The 15,613-nt window shown below is 35.9% G+C and overlaps 1 protein-coding gene across 1 annotated transcript in view; it reads left to right on the top strand.

The window, feature by feature from the left end:
* LOC112501857 (methionine S-methyltransferase) overlaps window positions 1–5,507 on the top strand; it is a 14,207-nt gene extending 8,700 nt beyond the window's left edge. The window contains exons 8-11 of the mRNA XM_025105589.1: window positions 705–1,025; window positions 1,195–1,374; window positions 2,010–2,978; window positions 5,029–5,507. Coding sequence (XP_024961357.1) covers window positions 705–1,025; window positions 1,195–1,374; window positions 2,010–2,978; window positions 5,029–5,325 — 1,767 coding nt within the window. The 3' untranslated portion in view covers window positions 5,326–5,507. The remainder of the gene's footprint in view (window positions 1–704; window positions 1,026–1,194; window positions 1,375–2,009; window positions 2,979–5,028) is intronic.
* The last annotated feature ends 10,106 nt before the right edge of the window (window positions 5,508–15,613 follow it).

Here is a 15,613-nt window from a genome sequence, read left to right as displayed (position 1 = left end):
AAACAAAACCGTGCAGCTACTGCTTTGTGGTTAAGCGGGCAGGTTAGCCAAAGCGGACAATATCATTGCTACGGGGTTCTGGGGGCGTTACAACATAGTATTTTCAAAATGCTGTATCTGAAAATATGTCCCTTTTTCATATAACTTCATATGTTGGCAGGTCTAGAGTTCTTTCTTAGAGTCTGAAAACCCAAGCCACCATCTTGCTTTTTGTTTTTCCTCCAACAGCCACTCCATACGAAAACCCTGATGAAACTCTCATTTATGTGTTTTAAGAACTTTACTTTCTGTATTGCTTCCATTTCAAGCTTCATTGTAAAACCATTGAATCTTTAGACCAGATATGCGTCCAAGTATAATCCACATATATGGTTGTATGTCTTAATTAAAGCATTACTAAATAAATGAAGCTTTGTTGTATTTTTGTTGTCGATGCTCACTTTTTATGCCATGAAGGATATAAAACAATGTTTCAAAGATAATTCATCACATTAACAGATCCACATCACCATCCTCCCCCACCCATGTAGTAGGTTTCTTAACGGATTTTATACATGGATCATGTTTTATTCTTTTAGCTTGTCTAGGCATGTATTATACTATTAAGATTGCCTGTTGTATATTATGTGACAACGGCTGTGTAATGTGGAGAGTGAAAATGTTGTTTCTTCGAAGACCTAATTTTACTTTTATGTTTCTTTAAGCAAAAAAAGGACAACAGAACTTCAGCAGATGAAATCACTGTTATTGAAGCACCACGCCAGTCAGATTTGATGATAGAGCTGATAAAAAAGTTAAGGCCACAAGTGGTGGTCACAGGAATTGCCCAATTCGAGGCCATTACTAGTTCAGCTTTTGAACACCTTCTGCGTACTACAAGGGAAATCGGATCTCGTCTTTTCATAGACATATCTGACCAGTTTGAGCTTTCCAGCCTTCCCAGTTCAATTGGGGTCTTGAAATATCTTGCTAGAACTCCACTGCCTTCTCATGTGGTCATTATATGTGGCTTGTTAAGAAATCAGGTATGTTTCTTCTTTGATCAGCAAAGGATAATTATATAAGCATCCATTATGTGTGCAGTTGTTAACCATCAAGAATCTCTTGAATTCACAGTCAGTTAAATTCAATTAGTTTAATCATACAGTTTATCTTTATTGTGTTCTCTAATCATCCTAGCCACTCATTTTCCAGGTTTATACAGATCTCGAAGTAGCTTTTGTGATATCAGAAGAGAAAACCATTTTTGACGCATTGTCGAAGAGTGTGGAACTGCTACAAGGCAATACTGCCTTGATTAGCCAATATTATTATGGCTGTCTTTTCCATGAGCTTCTGTCCTTTAAGCTTCCTGATAGACATCCACCTGCAGAGGTTTACTTCCTGTACTTGAAGAATTAAACTGATCATGTTTCTATATATCACATGCCCTGCAAAAACCACTTTTTTTCTTCTGTATGGATGCCATGCAAGGAATGGGAATGCTGAGTTCATTTTGGGTTTGCAGAAGTAAAAACATTTATACAAGCACAATTGCAAGGAAATGTATGATTGTAGGAAAAAGCTTTGAAAAACAAACCTATATTGTTCATGTTTCTGCTTTCAAGGAGAAGCAAGTTGATGTGTGCAGATCCACAAATACATGACACTTGGAATAGTCGGGATAGCTCAGTTGGTAGAGCAGAGGACTGAAAATCCTCGTCGTCTTGATTTTATGAAACGATAGTATATAGCTTTCTCGACACAACTTATCCATAAGGTTCATGCAAAACATTCCCTGCACATAAATTATAGGCCTTCTAGCCAACGGGCATATCCCTCAATTGACACAAGGTCCAACAGGATTGAACCCTAATCCAGCCCCTTGTTAACTTGTAACTAGATATATCACGACTTTTTGAGAAACTTTTAGACGTTGATCCATGATGCTTTATACATATTAACCGCCTTTTGTTTTTCTGGAGAGCAAGTACAGTTTAAGAGTTTGACCTTAATTTCATGTTTTTCAGAGGCAAGTTGAGGATGTGAAATCTAGCGAGATGATAGGATTTTCATGTTCTGTAATCTCGGTTCTGAGTCAGGCGGAATTATCAGTTAGAGAGACAGATAAATCGGCTCTGATTCACATGGATGTGGATCAAATATTTCTTCCTACACCAACCCCAGTTAAGGCTGCCATCTTTGAAAGTTTTGCAAGGCAGAATGTGACAGAATCAGAGTGTGATGTTACGCCCAGCATTAGGCAATTTATCAAGGATGCGTATGGCTTCTCAGCTGATTACAGTGCAGAATTCATATATGCAGACTTTCCGCTAGCCCTTTTCAATAAGATGGTTCTCTGCTGCATTGAAGAAGGGGGAAGCCTATGCATACCAGCTGGATCAAATGGCAATTATGTATCAGCTGCCAAGTTTTTAGCCGCAAAAATTGTTTCTATCCCTACCCAAGCTGAAACAGGTTTCAAGCTAACGGAGAAGCAACTTACTAGTGTATTGGAGACTGTTAGTAAACCATGGGTCTATATTTCTGGTCCAACAATAAACCCTACAGGCTTGCTTTACAGCAATGAAGAGATGAAAAGTTTGCTGACAGTTTGTGCTAAATATGGCGCAAGGGTCATTATAGATACTTCATTCTCAGGGGTCGAATTCAACTTGAAGGGTTGGAATGGCTGGAATTTGGATGGAATTTTAACAAAATTAACTTCATCTGGAAAGCTGTCTTTCAGTGTGTGTCTGCTTGGAGGGTTGTTCTTCAAGATGCCTACTGGAGGGCTTGCATACGGATTTCTAGTTCTAAACCATCGATTTTTGGCTGATGCATTTCACAGCTTCTCGGGGTTAAACAAACCTCACAGCACTATTAGATATACTGCAAAGAAATTGCTAGATCTTAGAGAGCAGAACGTAGGAGATCTAACAGATGCTGTTGAAGGACAGGGGAAACTTCTGGCTACTAGATTGAATCGTTTGAAAGAGGTAAACATTCAATTTAGCAAATTGATTTACATGCATCATGAATATCTTTTTTTTTTCCATTGCAGTATATACTTTTTTTATAAACCACTCACAATGATCTAGGAAGCAGGGGTGCTTCTAGTCACAATTTCTAAGATTAGAAACAAAGGCTAAAATAGAAATTGAACTTAGATTTGTTATTGTGAAACAGGAAGAAAAAATGATACAAGTTACCTTTTCTGATTGTCTGGACTAATATGGACACAGTAAGTAAGAGTAAAAGCATGAACTTAGGTTTTTAGAATGTATTTATCTTACATGTTTAATGTACCAATCATGAAATAATTACTTCCTTTCATTCGTTCATTTTATATATATATATATATATATATATATATATATACTAGAAGGGTACTTACAGATTCTAATGTTTCATTTTATTCCGTCTCTACAGATGTTATAATATGTTTTTCATGTGGTTTTGAGAAACGGATAATGTTTTATTTTTGAATAAAATATAAATCTAAAGATATCATAAAATTTCGAAAATAAATATATCAATATTAGTATCAAATTAACCATTTAAAAGTTTTTGTTTTTTGTGTAATTTCTTTAATTCAATTTTTTTTATTATAATTTAATTTAGATTTAAAATTTATTCTTGATTTAATAATATAATTTTTTATAAGGATAATAATTAAGTATTCTATTAGAACTCAATGATTATCCTAATTATATTTTAGATGTTTTATATTTGCAATAAAATGTTTATCTTGTATTTGACTATGTTTATTCGTAGTTAGTTACACGAATTCAAACATGAAACTTCAATAAGTTGTACTTACACACAATTTATTTATAATTTTGAATTGTAAGTAATATGCATCAATAAACAGTACTTCATACATAAAAAATGGTTTTTAAGAGTTTTTATCAAATGCTTTATACCATAGTATAAATATAGAGGAAGGTTCAAACGAGAACGTTAACTATTTAAGAAAACAAGAAAAAAGTGGTTAATGTACAAAATCACATGTAAATTACACCAAAATTTGAAGGGGGCGACTTTTGAGGCCACTTAAGTCGCTGGGAAAGTCGCCTGGATCATATATGATTTGTTACGTGAGTCATATATGATTTTGTACATTAACAACCTTTTTTTTTTGTTTTCTTAAATAGTTACCGTTTTCTTTTGAACCTGCCCCTATATATATGTAAGGTGAAGGATCGTGTGAGAAGGGAAGTTATAATGAGAAGCCTAAGAAGAGATTTGAACCCTTGATCACTTTCAATCTCATGCCAGCCCATGATTTGCGCTTTAGAAGGGAATTGATCCGGTGCATCTCGGTGCACCTGATTAGTGTTGACATTCAATTAGGACTGATTCTAGGGTGGAGATCTCTTCTTAGCTTCTCACCATAACTTCCCTTCTCATCATAACCTAATCCTATATATGTATATTATATAATATTAATATAGATGGAGGATCATATGAGAAGTCGGTCAATTTGCAAGAGGTACGAGAAGGGGCGTATCACATGTTATAGAAAATCACATGTGATACAACACATCCAAAAGGACGTGGGCGGCTTGGTCAATGCGAACAAGGTCGCAGGATAAGTCGCCTGCGTGATGGCCAGTCAAAGCGACGTGTTCGTATCACGTGATTATGTGTTTGCATCAATGTGATTACATGTGATTTGGCCCTTCTTGCAAGTTGACCCTCTTCTCGTTTAAGAATACGTGTTCCTAACACAATCTGTTTGAAAGTCGTGCATTTAATAAAAATGTCGGAAGGTTATCTCCTACGTAATCCACGTATTTTCGTGTACCTTAATTCCTTTGCCCATATCCTATTGACAATTATTCCTGCTACATTTGGACTGAATTTTGGTTGCTCATGATGAAGGGCTCTGTTCTTCATTTTTCGTTTTGTGGGCCATATCTAAATTTTTAAGGACCCAATCATATCAAAGGGGATCCAGAAAATGAAAACGTTGAACTAAGATGATCCATTTATGCCAGAAAACTTGTAGTAATGCATTGCTTGTTTTGCATGTACTATAAGCAGACACTCAAGAGTTGCGGATGGGAAGTGGTTGAAGCATGTGGGGGCGTTTCTGTAATTGCAAAGCCATCTGCTTATCTTGGCAAAAGCTTTAAGCTCGAGAAAGATGGTTCTACATGGGAAGCCAAACTGAATGACACCAACATCCGAGAAGCAATGCTGAGAGCCACTGGTTTGTGTATCAACGGAGCTTCATGGACTGGGATTCCAGGCTATTGCCGTTTCACGTTAGCCCTGGAAGATGGTGATTTTGACCGTGCTTTGGATTGCATCGTTAAATTCAGGCAAGTAGTCAAGTAAGTTGGTGATCCTTTTCTTTTCTATTCATGGCAGCTATCAATCGTATTTTCTTTTTTGGCATTACGACTTGGTTGTCGTGAAATAAGCCATATATTGTTCATGCTACTGAACTACAGTTACTGTGTGATTTTCCACAAGTTTCAAGTGTTGATAACCAAAAAGAACTGACCTAATTTGAGAGAGTTCCTAGTCCATCTTTTATTGCTTGCAATCGTTTCTTAACCGTCAACCTTTACCCACCCATGAGTATCATAGGTACAATATGTCGGCAGCTTAAGAGCCCAATGCCTGCAACGATTTAAATAGGAGTTGTAACTCGCACACTGTGGCTACCGGATTCGAATACTTTGCCTGTTTGTGTGATTAAAACAATGTTCAATTGATCATTTGGTACTCCAAATCTTGTCTTCATAAGGTATATCATAAAAACAAAGTCAAAAGATATCTTCCATCTCATGAAACTCTAGAACAAGGATCGTGTGAGAAGGGTAAGGAATGATCTGGGTCCTTGATCACTTTTAATCTCTTGTCCACCCATAAATTGCAAATCTTACGGGAATTGAGTGTATCTCATCCTAATGTGTATCAAAGGGTAAAGATCCCTTCTTACATTAACTCTCCTTCTAACTGAAATCTAACCCTGAAACTCTAACCATATTCTATAAAGGGAATAATAAACTCAACTGAAATCTACTAGAAACAACCGAGCTTTACCAAAGGCTATCGCATAAGCGCTTACTGCAGGTTCACTTACCTTACTGGGTGAGGACGATATGGAACGAAAATTTTACCCGTTAAAACTCAAGACAACAATCGAAGTTCTTACGCGGTGAGGGAGAATACTCTTTATCTAGTTAGTGTTTATCGAGTAAACGATGCTTATAAATAATTCGATTTGATGGCTGAGAATGTTATATAGTAAGATAAGTGAGGTGGTGACACTTGTAGTAAACGGTTACACACTATGCGTTTGGTGAACTGCCCTCAGTTGTGGTTGATTGACAACTTAGTAGGTAATTTGATGATTTCTTTTTCTAAGATTAAAGTTTTTAGGCCGTTGATGTCATCCTTGCTGGCCTTTCAACCACATAAAACCCACTAAAATTATTACTTAAATAATCTCTCTCTCTCTCTCTCTCTCAACACAATGTTAGCTTGACATCTCTTTATATTAGTATTTCATGTTTTTCTTTTTCTTTTTTCAATTTTTCTCTTTTATTTTAGGTTTTATATTTAATCAAAAGCTTTTATTTTTCATCTTCTACCATTATAATTTCTTGTCTTTTACGTCTCTCTATCATAAACTTCTTTACTCTTTATCTTCTACCGTTACAATTCCTTCTCTTCTACATCTTTCTATCCTAAACTTCTTTGCTCTTCTCCATTTCTCGATCCTGATAAGAAATTATGGATTGACAGCATAGCTGGCGGTACGCCTCTATCTTTCTATGCATATATAGATAGATATGGAGCCATAATTATGGGTTTTTTACTTCTATTTTCTCGATCTCTCTATCTATTCTGTTGTTTGCAATTAGAAGCAAACTGAAGGAGATTAGAGAAACCATATAAGGAGGAACAAGAAAAGTCTATGCAAAATCAGTTGCTGGTGTGTTTCCTTCATCTCTGAAGTTCCGAGAAAACCAATTAGATGCCCCAATATCTCCATGAGACTGGACAAAATGTGGAATGGTATGCTTTCATTTTGAATTACTACCTTAATTTTCCACAATATATGGACTTTGAAGTCGATCTAAATATCTCGGATTGGTAATTTTGTTATTTTCATTTTTAAAGATTGCAGATTGTTTTTGTAAACAATTAATTATTTATCTTCTATTACATTTTTTAGGACTCGTGATATTCATAGAAGGAAAAAAATATGATAATTTCCTACTATAACCACGTTCCATGTCACAATTAATTGGATTTTTCATCATAAAAAAATGCAATATTCGACTTTACACCTAATAATAAAAACCGAATTGACATATGTTATTTATTAATTATTTTTTTTATTTTTTCACAAGCAATATATTGGACATCTCTTTATCCTTATAATAATAAGACAACTAAAAACAAGAAATTAGTTCTATATCTATAGAATGTATTCTTTGTCATTTCACAATTTAAACTTTTTTTACGCTATATATTCATTTTTCTGCAACCAATATATTTTAACTCTCTTTATTCTAACAGAATAAAACTTTCAGAGAATAAAATTGTACCATAATTATTGTGATATATTTTAACACTTTTATATCGAATTCAAACTTACATATTCATTTTTCTACAACCAACGTATTTCAACTCTTTTTATTCTAACAAAATAAAACATTCAGAAATAAAATTGTACTATAATTATTGTGATACTTTTTAACACTTTATTTCGAATTCAAACTTATCGATGCTTTCTTTTATCAATCAACAGCGATCGTGCGAAGCGTGGTAAAGTTATCTAGTTTAGCAACAAAACACAATATAAGAACATAAAATAGATTAACTATAAAATAAAATGAACATATGGGAAAATCACCAAAACGACCACATATATCTGATGTATTAACGAAATAGGCAATTTTTACAAAAATTACCAAAATGACCATATGGATCGTCCCTAGGGGTGGGGGGGGGGGGGGGGGTTGATCCGCTCAAGTTTTACCAAATAGTACGAAAAAAATGATAAAAAATTAATTTGGTGGAACCCACATGTATCTACTTTAGGAAACCAAACACTGTTTACCTTATAATGGGGATCGCCCCCACCTCACTGTTTACCACTATTTTGTCTTTTAGTGTATATCAATTAGGAGGTGTTTTTAATATATATAACACGATCTAAATTTTTTTTAACCTTTTTAGGACCAAATGTCATGGTTTTATTTTGTAAAATAAAACATTTCTGCTCTCACAACCCGTAAACACAATCTACCGTGAAAACCCTTAAAAAATATGATTATACGTGAAGATTTATAATTTTTACCATTTTTTGAAAAAAACATAAATTAATCAACGAATGTTGTTATATTTTCTTATAAGAAATATTTTTTACCACAATAAATGTTGATATTCTATAATAATTGTGTATACGAAAAAAATTATTTGTATCTGATTTGGGGGACAAAAATCAGATATTATATTTGATTTACGTAGTTTGACCGCTATTTCGTTATTTAGTGTTTAAATCGATTTGACAATTAAGGGGTATTTTAATAAATAAGGGACGATTTAGAGTGAGTTTTTTTAACTGTTTTAGGACCAAATATCATGTTTTTATTTTATAAAATAAAACATTTGTACTCTTACAACCCGTAACCCGTAAACATAATTTACCGTCACAACCCTTAAAACAATATGAAAGTAGGTGAAGATTTAATAATTTTACCAATTTTTTTGAAATGCATAAATTAACTAACGAATGTTCTTATATTTTCTTATAAGAAATATATTTTTTATAAACACCGAATGTTGATATTCTATAATAATTGTGGACACGAAAAAAATTATTTGTATATGATTTGGAGGACAAAAATCAGATATTATATATCATTTACGTAGTTTGAACGCTATTTCGTCTTTTAGTGTCTAAATCGATTTGATAATTAAGGGATGCTTTTAATAAATATGAGGCGATTTAGAGTGGTTTTTTTAACTGTTTTAGAACCAAATGTCATGGTTTTACTCTATAAAATAAAACATTTATACTATCACTACCTGCAACACATAAACATAATGTACCGTCACAACCCTTAAAACAATATGAAAGTACGTGAAGATTTAATAATTTTACCAATTTTTTTGAAACGTATAAATTAACCAACGAATGTTCTTATATTTTCTTATAAAAAATATATTTTTTATAAACACAGAATGTTGATATTCTATAATAATTATGGACACAAAAAAATTATTTGTATCTGATTTGGGGGAAAAAAATCAGATATTATATCTGATTTACGTAGTTTAACCGCTATTTCATCTTTTAGTGTCTAAATCGATTTGACAATTAAGGGGTGCGTTTAATAAATAGGGGACGATTTATAGTGGTTTTTTTAACTGTTTTATGACCAAATGTCATGGTTTTACTCTATAAAATAAAATATTTCTACTCTCACAACCCGCAACTCGTAAACACAATCTACCGTCACAACCCTTAAAACAATATGAAAATATGTGAAGATTTAATAATTTTACCAATTTTTTTGAAACGCATAAGTTAACCAACGAATGTTCTTATATTTTCTTATAAGAAATATATTTTTTTATAAACACCGAATGTTGATATTCTATAATAATTGTGGACACGAAAAAAATTATTTGTATCTGATTTGGGGGATAAAAATCAGATATTATATTTGATTTACGTAGTTTGTCTGCTATTTCGTTTTTTAGTGTCTATGATTTGACGCCGATTTAGCGATGTATTTTGTCTAATTACATAATAGTTTATATAAATAAGTGGTCGGGGGACCATTATCACCATCCCCACCGACATCCACCTCTAGAAAAACCGAGCATTGACTTCTTCAATCACGTTTCTCCATCGATCACCGATCACCGACGACCACCATTCATCCTCCATCGTCATCCACCACCGTTTCACGACACCGACCATCTTTTGCCGCCAACAACCACCGTCCATCGCCGTCATCCACCACCTTCCGCCGCCACCGACCACCTTCTGTCGCCATCCACAACCGTTTGCAGCCACCAACCACCATATTCTGCCATCGACCACTATTTGCCGCCACCCCAACCGTGGAACAATCACCTAGCACTATAGAACAACCGGTAAAATTTTCCAATTTTTTGAATATATATATATATATATATATATTTCGGTTTGTATAAATATGTATGCATGTAAATATAATTTTTTGTATGTATATATATATATATGGTGTTTTTACGAAATGTATGTATCTATATGTTGATAATTTCTCTCAGTGATTTGATGATAATTCTTTTTCACTTATACGAAGTATTCATGTTTTTGTCTTTTCAGTTCCAGCGATCTTCACTGAGCCTGTTCAGTGATCGCTGAAGAACTTGTATTGTAATTCAATCAGCGACAACGATACTTCAAGAAGACAACACTCACACCAAAGAATCTTCAGCTAATGTCGAAGACTGAAACTGAAGATTAGAGAGTGGCAAGTACGTGATCTGAAGCGGTACTCAGTGATTACAAGTCTGTCTACATATGTGTGAAGACTGCTCAAGCCTCAGCGAATGCTGAAGAGACCTCCAGGTTATTCCAGCATTCAACGATCAAAGGAAGCTTGCCATGTACGATTGTTGTTGTCTTGTCCTTATACACACAAAGGACAAACCTTTACCCTTTCTAAATGTTAGTATGGTACGGAGTCGACTCGTTGACTCTATTACCCACCAACTTTAGGTAAGGATGTCTGCTCATGAATAGGCTTTTTGTACTATTCACTATAGCAAAGGACAAACATTCCTCTTAAGGCTTGACACGCACTCTAACCCTACCATATTGCATTAAATGTGCAATTAATGTAATGAGTATAAATAGAAGTGTTTCTTCTCCATGCAGATTGCGCGCAACACACTCTCTTTAACCTAATTCTTACTTTGAGCATTCTTCAAGCTTAAATAAAAGAACTTTTCTCTACAGCATATCTTTTCTTATTTACAAAGATTTTGTGTGTAACCAAAGATTGTTTAGATAGGTTTTTCTTACCTTATCTTTCCGCAAACAGTCTTGTAAAAATTGTATTGTTCTTCTCTTATCAATATATATTTTAAATTTGAAAATATTGTGTTTGTATTCACCCCCCTTCTACAAACTGTTATACATATCTTGTAGACCCTCTAGGGACCAACAAGTGGTATTAGAGCAGTGTTCTATCTTCTCTAAGTTGTTTGGTTGTTTTTCTGCATTATTTTATCGTCTTCTCTAGATATCTTTACTGCTTTTAAATGGATTTGCAAAACACAAACAAACACATTCAATACAATGTCTCTCTTACCAAACCTCCCAGCTTATTCATGACAACTTTAGTCTATGGAAGAACCGGATATCCCTCTTTCTGGAAGGTGTGGATCCTGAATTTCCACACTGTATAGAAAATGGACCATATGTACCATTTGCTATTTTCTCCGGCTGTTCCAGCAACAACTACGACTGTCGCGATTCCTGAATGGAAGATTCCAAAGCTCCCTCATTAGTGGAGTGATGAAGACAAGAAGAAAATAGCTATAGACACTCGCGCTAGGTCTATAATAGCTATGTCTCTTCCTGACGAGATTTATCACTCTGTGATGAAGCTCAAGACTTCTAAATCCATGTGAGACACACTTTGTGTTCAATATGAAGGAACCACTCAGGTTCAAGAAACTAGAAAGATCAATTTAGTAAGGCAGTACAAAATATTTCTCTGTGGAAAGACTGCAACGCTGTCTGAAGCACATCAACGTTTTTATTGTCTTCTTATTGATCTAATGGCTGTAGGCAGGGAATATTCCAACTCKGAAACTTTAACTAAGTTTCTAGAATGTTTTCCTGAGTCTTGGGACACCTTTTCCATGTGTCTTAAGATGTCCAATGACATGTCTTCTCTCTACTCTTTACGGGATTCTGCTTAATCATGAGCAATCTCGTCAGCTAAAAAGGAATCTAATCAAAGATTCTAGAGAAATGAAAAGCTCTCCGTTATCTTTAATCTATGAAGCTACTTCAGCTGAAACCCCTTCTATTTCTTTTACTTCTTCTCTTCCTCCTGTTGTTATTACAGAGTTAGACTCTTCTAACTCTGAGGATATTCCAGAATCTGATCTAGCAGATTTTGATGAATCCCTGGCACTTTTGACTAAATCTTTTAGAAGATTCGCCAGCAAAAGCAACTACTGCAGGTCTCCTCAGTTGACCATCAAGGAAAAGCCAAAGTCTGAAAGAATAGACAAGGCTTCAGCTGTTTGCTATAATTGTCACCGCACTGGGCATTTTGCAAGTGAATGCAGATCGAAGAAAGCTACGATGCCATCTTCCAAAACCCCATCCTCCTTCAGATCAAAGGATGAGAAATACTTGAAACTAAAGAAGAAGTAGAGGAAGGTGAAGAACAACCAGCAAAAGGCCAAGGGTCTTATCACTGAAGAGCATGATTGGGCTGATTCATCTGATGAATCATCTTCTGTTGAGGAAGATGCAGCCTATCTTTGCCTGATGGCCAAGGATGCTAATGAAGAATCTTCAGAAGCATCTACTTCATTTGAGCCATCTACCTCTTCTACTACTCAGGTATGTATCCTGAATGAACCCTCCTCTTCTTCCTCTAGCCTATCCGCACTAGATACCAATGCCCTCAATGGCAAATCTAAAGCAGAAATGCTTAATCTTGATCTTCAAGAATAGTTGAAGATTTGCCATTCTAAGATCAAAGAGCTGACCCATGTTGAGGAAAATCTAAAGGATCAGGTCATTGTAAACCAAGCCATCACCGTTGAACGCAAAAAGACTATAGCTGAGCGTGAGCGAGCAATCGCTGAACTCAAGGCTGAGAAGGCTACCATTGAAGGATGGTGTAAAGCTTCTCTTAAAGCCACAGAGATCATCAACGCTCATATCCCCGCCAAGATAACAACTGTTCTAGGATTCTCCTATGATCAGGAAGAACGTGTCACTGACAGGTCCATGCTTAAGTTTGGCACCTTCGTCTCTTCCATTCCCGCCACCTCTTCCTCTCAGTCTTCTTTTACTGAGAGTCATCTTGAAGGAACTCCTTCGAGTTCAGACTACAAAGACAAAGGTAAATCCATTGTCACCGCATCTCTTCCTAAGAAGTCTAACAAGTCAAATAGATCAAGGTCTATTCCTTCAGCTTKTAAAGCTTCTTCCTCAGGGACTAGGAAATCTGAATCCTCTCAGAAATCCAAATCTCAGCTTAAGGTGAAATTTTCACCTAAGGAATCCAAAGCCTCAAAGGTTCCTCCAAGAACCATTGAGAAGGGAATCCTTGGAGTTGGTCCATCTTCTATTCTGATACTTCCTGGCCCGAAAGCCACCTTCAACTTTAGGAAGTGCAAACACTATGGTGAAAATACACATATTGCCAGCAAGTGTCCTTTTGCTGCCAAGGCTAGTTCACCAGCTAAGGTTAAGAAAGTAGCCAAGGCTGAGAAATCAACCAAGGAGAAATCCTCCACTAAGGCTGCAAGATGGCTGAAGTTCACCAAGAGATGCCCCGCAAGGCTAAACTTGATGCGGACGTCTCAGCTCTCAAAGCATATATTCAAGAAGTACAAAGTCATCTCTTGACTCTCCAGGAAGCTGTTCGAGCCAACACTGAAGCCATTGCTATTCTCTCCAGTAGGGCTGATGATGCTCAGGCTCTCTCCCTTCAGTAGACGGAACTTCTTCAGCAGATCCTGGTTGCTATATGTTAACCAACTTTAGTGATCCCGCCTTCTTTCTCTGCTGATGATCACGCTCAGCTCAATGTGATGTGTGAAGCAACGACAACTCTAGCTAGTGCTCTGTCAAGGCTAAAGGAAATGATGGTTCTCCAGCATCAACGCATGGACAAACTCTCTAGCTTACACTCTCAAGCCTTAGCCAGAGAGGGGGAGATGAGGTCCAATGCTACTAGACCATCTGATGCTGCTGCTTCTCCAGTATTCCCTACAGCTGAAGCTGAAGCTGTTGCTGCTCCTGTAATCCCGCCCACCGAAGCTGTTTCAGCGAATGGCTGGAGGTTAGACAAGCCATTCTGCGATCCAAGTCAAGACATAAGTCGATTATCGAAGACATCATCAGCGATCTCATCAAACGGATGTCCAGGTATGTCGCAGTCCCTGACAGGCCCTCTCTAAAGAAAGGTGGGAAGAAGAAGAAAAAGCTCTCTAATCCTAATGATGGACCATCCCTAAGAAACGAACATGAAACAAGGTTCTCCTTAGATGAAATCCTAAAGGAACATGAGAGTATAGACATTTCTATGCTAATCTCGACTTGCCAGACAAGGGTCCCTATATACCCAACTCTGTGCATTTCAAACCTAAATTAGGAGTTATATTCCTGGACTATGAAGGTGAAGTAAGATTTTAGAGAATGTTTGAGCTACATCTATGCCCAATGGGACATATGTAAATTTTCTCTTAAATATGACTTAAGGAAGATCATCAAGCAAAAACTGAATCACTGAAAAGGGACATGTACTTTATATGTATCTTTTCCTTACTGTTATTTGATTAGACAACTTTCTTTATGTTGTCCTATTATCATCAAATAGGGGGAGATTGTTGATTCTCTCTCTCTCTCTCTCAGTGATTTGATGATAATCCCTTTTCACTTATACGAAGTATTTATGTTTCTGTCTTTTCAGTTCCAGCGATCTTCACTGAGCCTGTTCAGTGATCGCTGAAGAATTTGTATTGTAATTCAATCAGCGACATCGATACTTCAAGAAGACAACACTCACACCAAAGAACCTTAAGCTAATGTCGAAGACTAAAACTGAAGATTGGAGACTGGCAAGTACGTGATCTGAAACGGTACTCAGTGATTGCAAGCCTGTCTACATATGTGTGAAGACTGCTCAAGCCTCAGCGAATGCTGAAGAGACCTCCAGGTTATTCCAGCATTCAGTGATCAAAGGAAGCTTGCCATGCACGATTGCTGTTGTCTTGTCCTTATACACACAAAAGACAAACCCTTACCCTTTCTAAATGTTAGTACGGTACAGAGCCGACTAGTTGACTCTATTACCCACCAACTTTAGGTAAGGATGTCTACTCATGAATAGGCTTTTTGTACTATTCACTGTAGCAAAGGACAACCTTCCTCTTAAGGCTTGACATGCACTCTAACCCTACCATATTGCATTAAATGTGCAATTAATGCAATGGGTATAAATAGAAGTGTTTATTCTCCATGCAGAGTGCGCGCGCAACACATTCTCTCAACCTAATTCTTACTTTGAGCATTTTTTAAGCTTAAGTAAAAGAACTTTTCTCTATAGCATATCTTTTCTTATTTGCTAAGATTCTGTGTGTAACCAAAGATTGTTTAGATAGGTTTTTCTTACCTTATTTTTCCGCAAACAGTCTTGTAAAATTTGTATTGATCTTCTCTTATCAATATATATTTTAAATTTGAAAATATTGTGTTTGTATTCATCCCCCCTTCTACAAACTGTTATACATATCTTGTAGACCCTCTAGGGACCAACACTATATATATGTATGTATGTATGTATGTATGTATGTATGTATGTATGTATGTATGTATGTATGTATGTATGTATGTATGTATGTATGTATG

The sequence above is a fragment of the Cynara cardunculus genome, unplaced genomic scaffold, assembly GCF_001531365.2.
Source record: "Cynara cardunculus var. scolymus isolate 2C unplaced genomic scaffold, CcrdV1 Un_Scaffold_638, whole genome shotgun sequence".
In the NCBI taxonomy this organism is placed as follows: Eukaryota; Viridiplantae; Streptophyta; class Magnoliopsida; order Asterales; family Asteraceae; genus Cynara; species Cynara cardunculus.
Note: the sequence above shows the minus strand (reverse complement) of the source record. Positions and strands in the feature narration are given on the sequence as shown.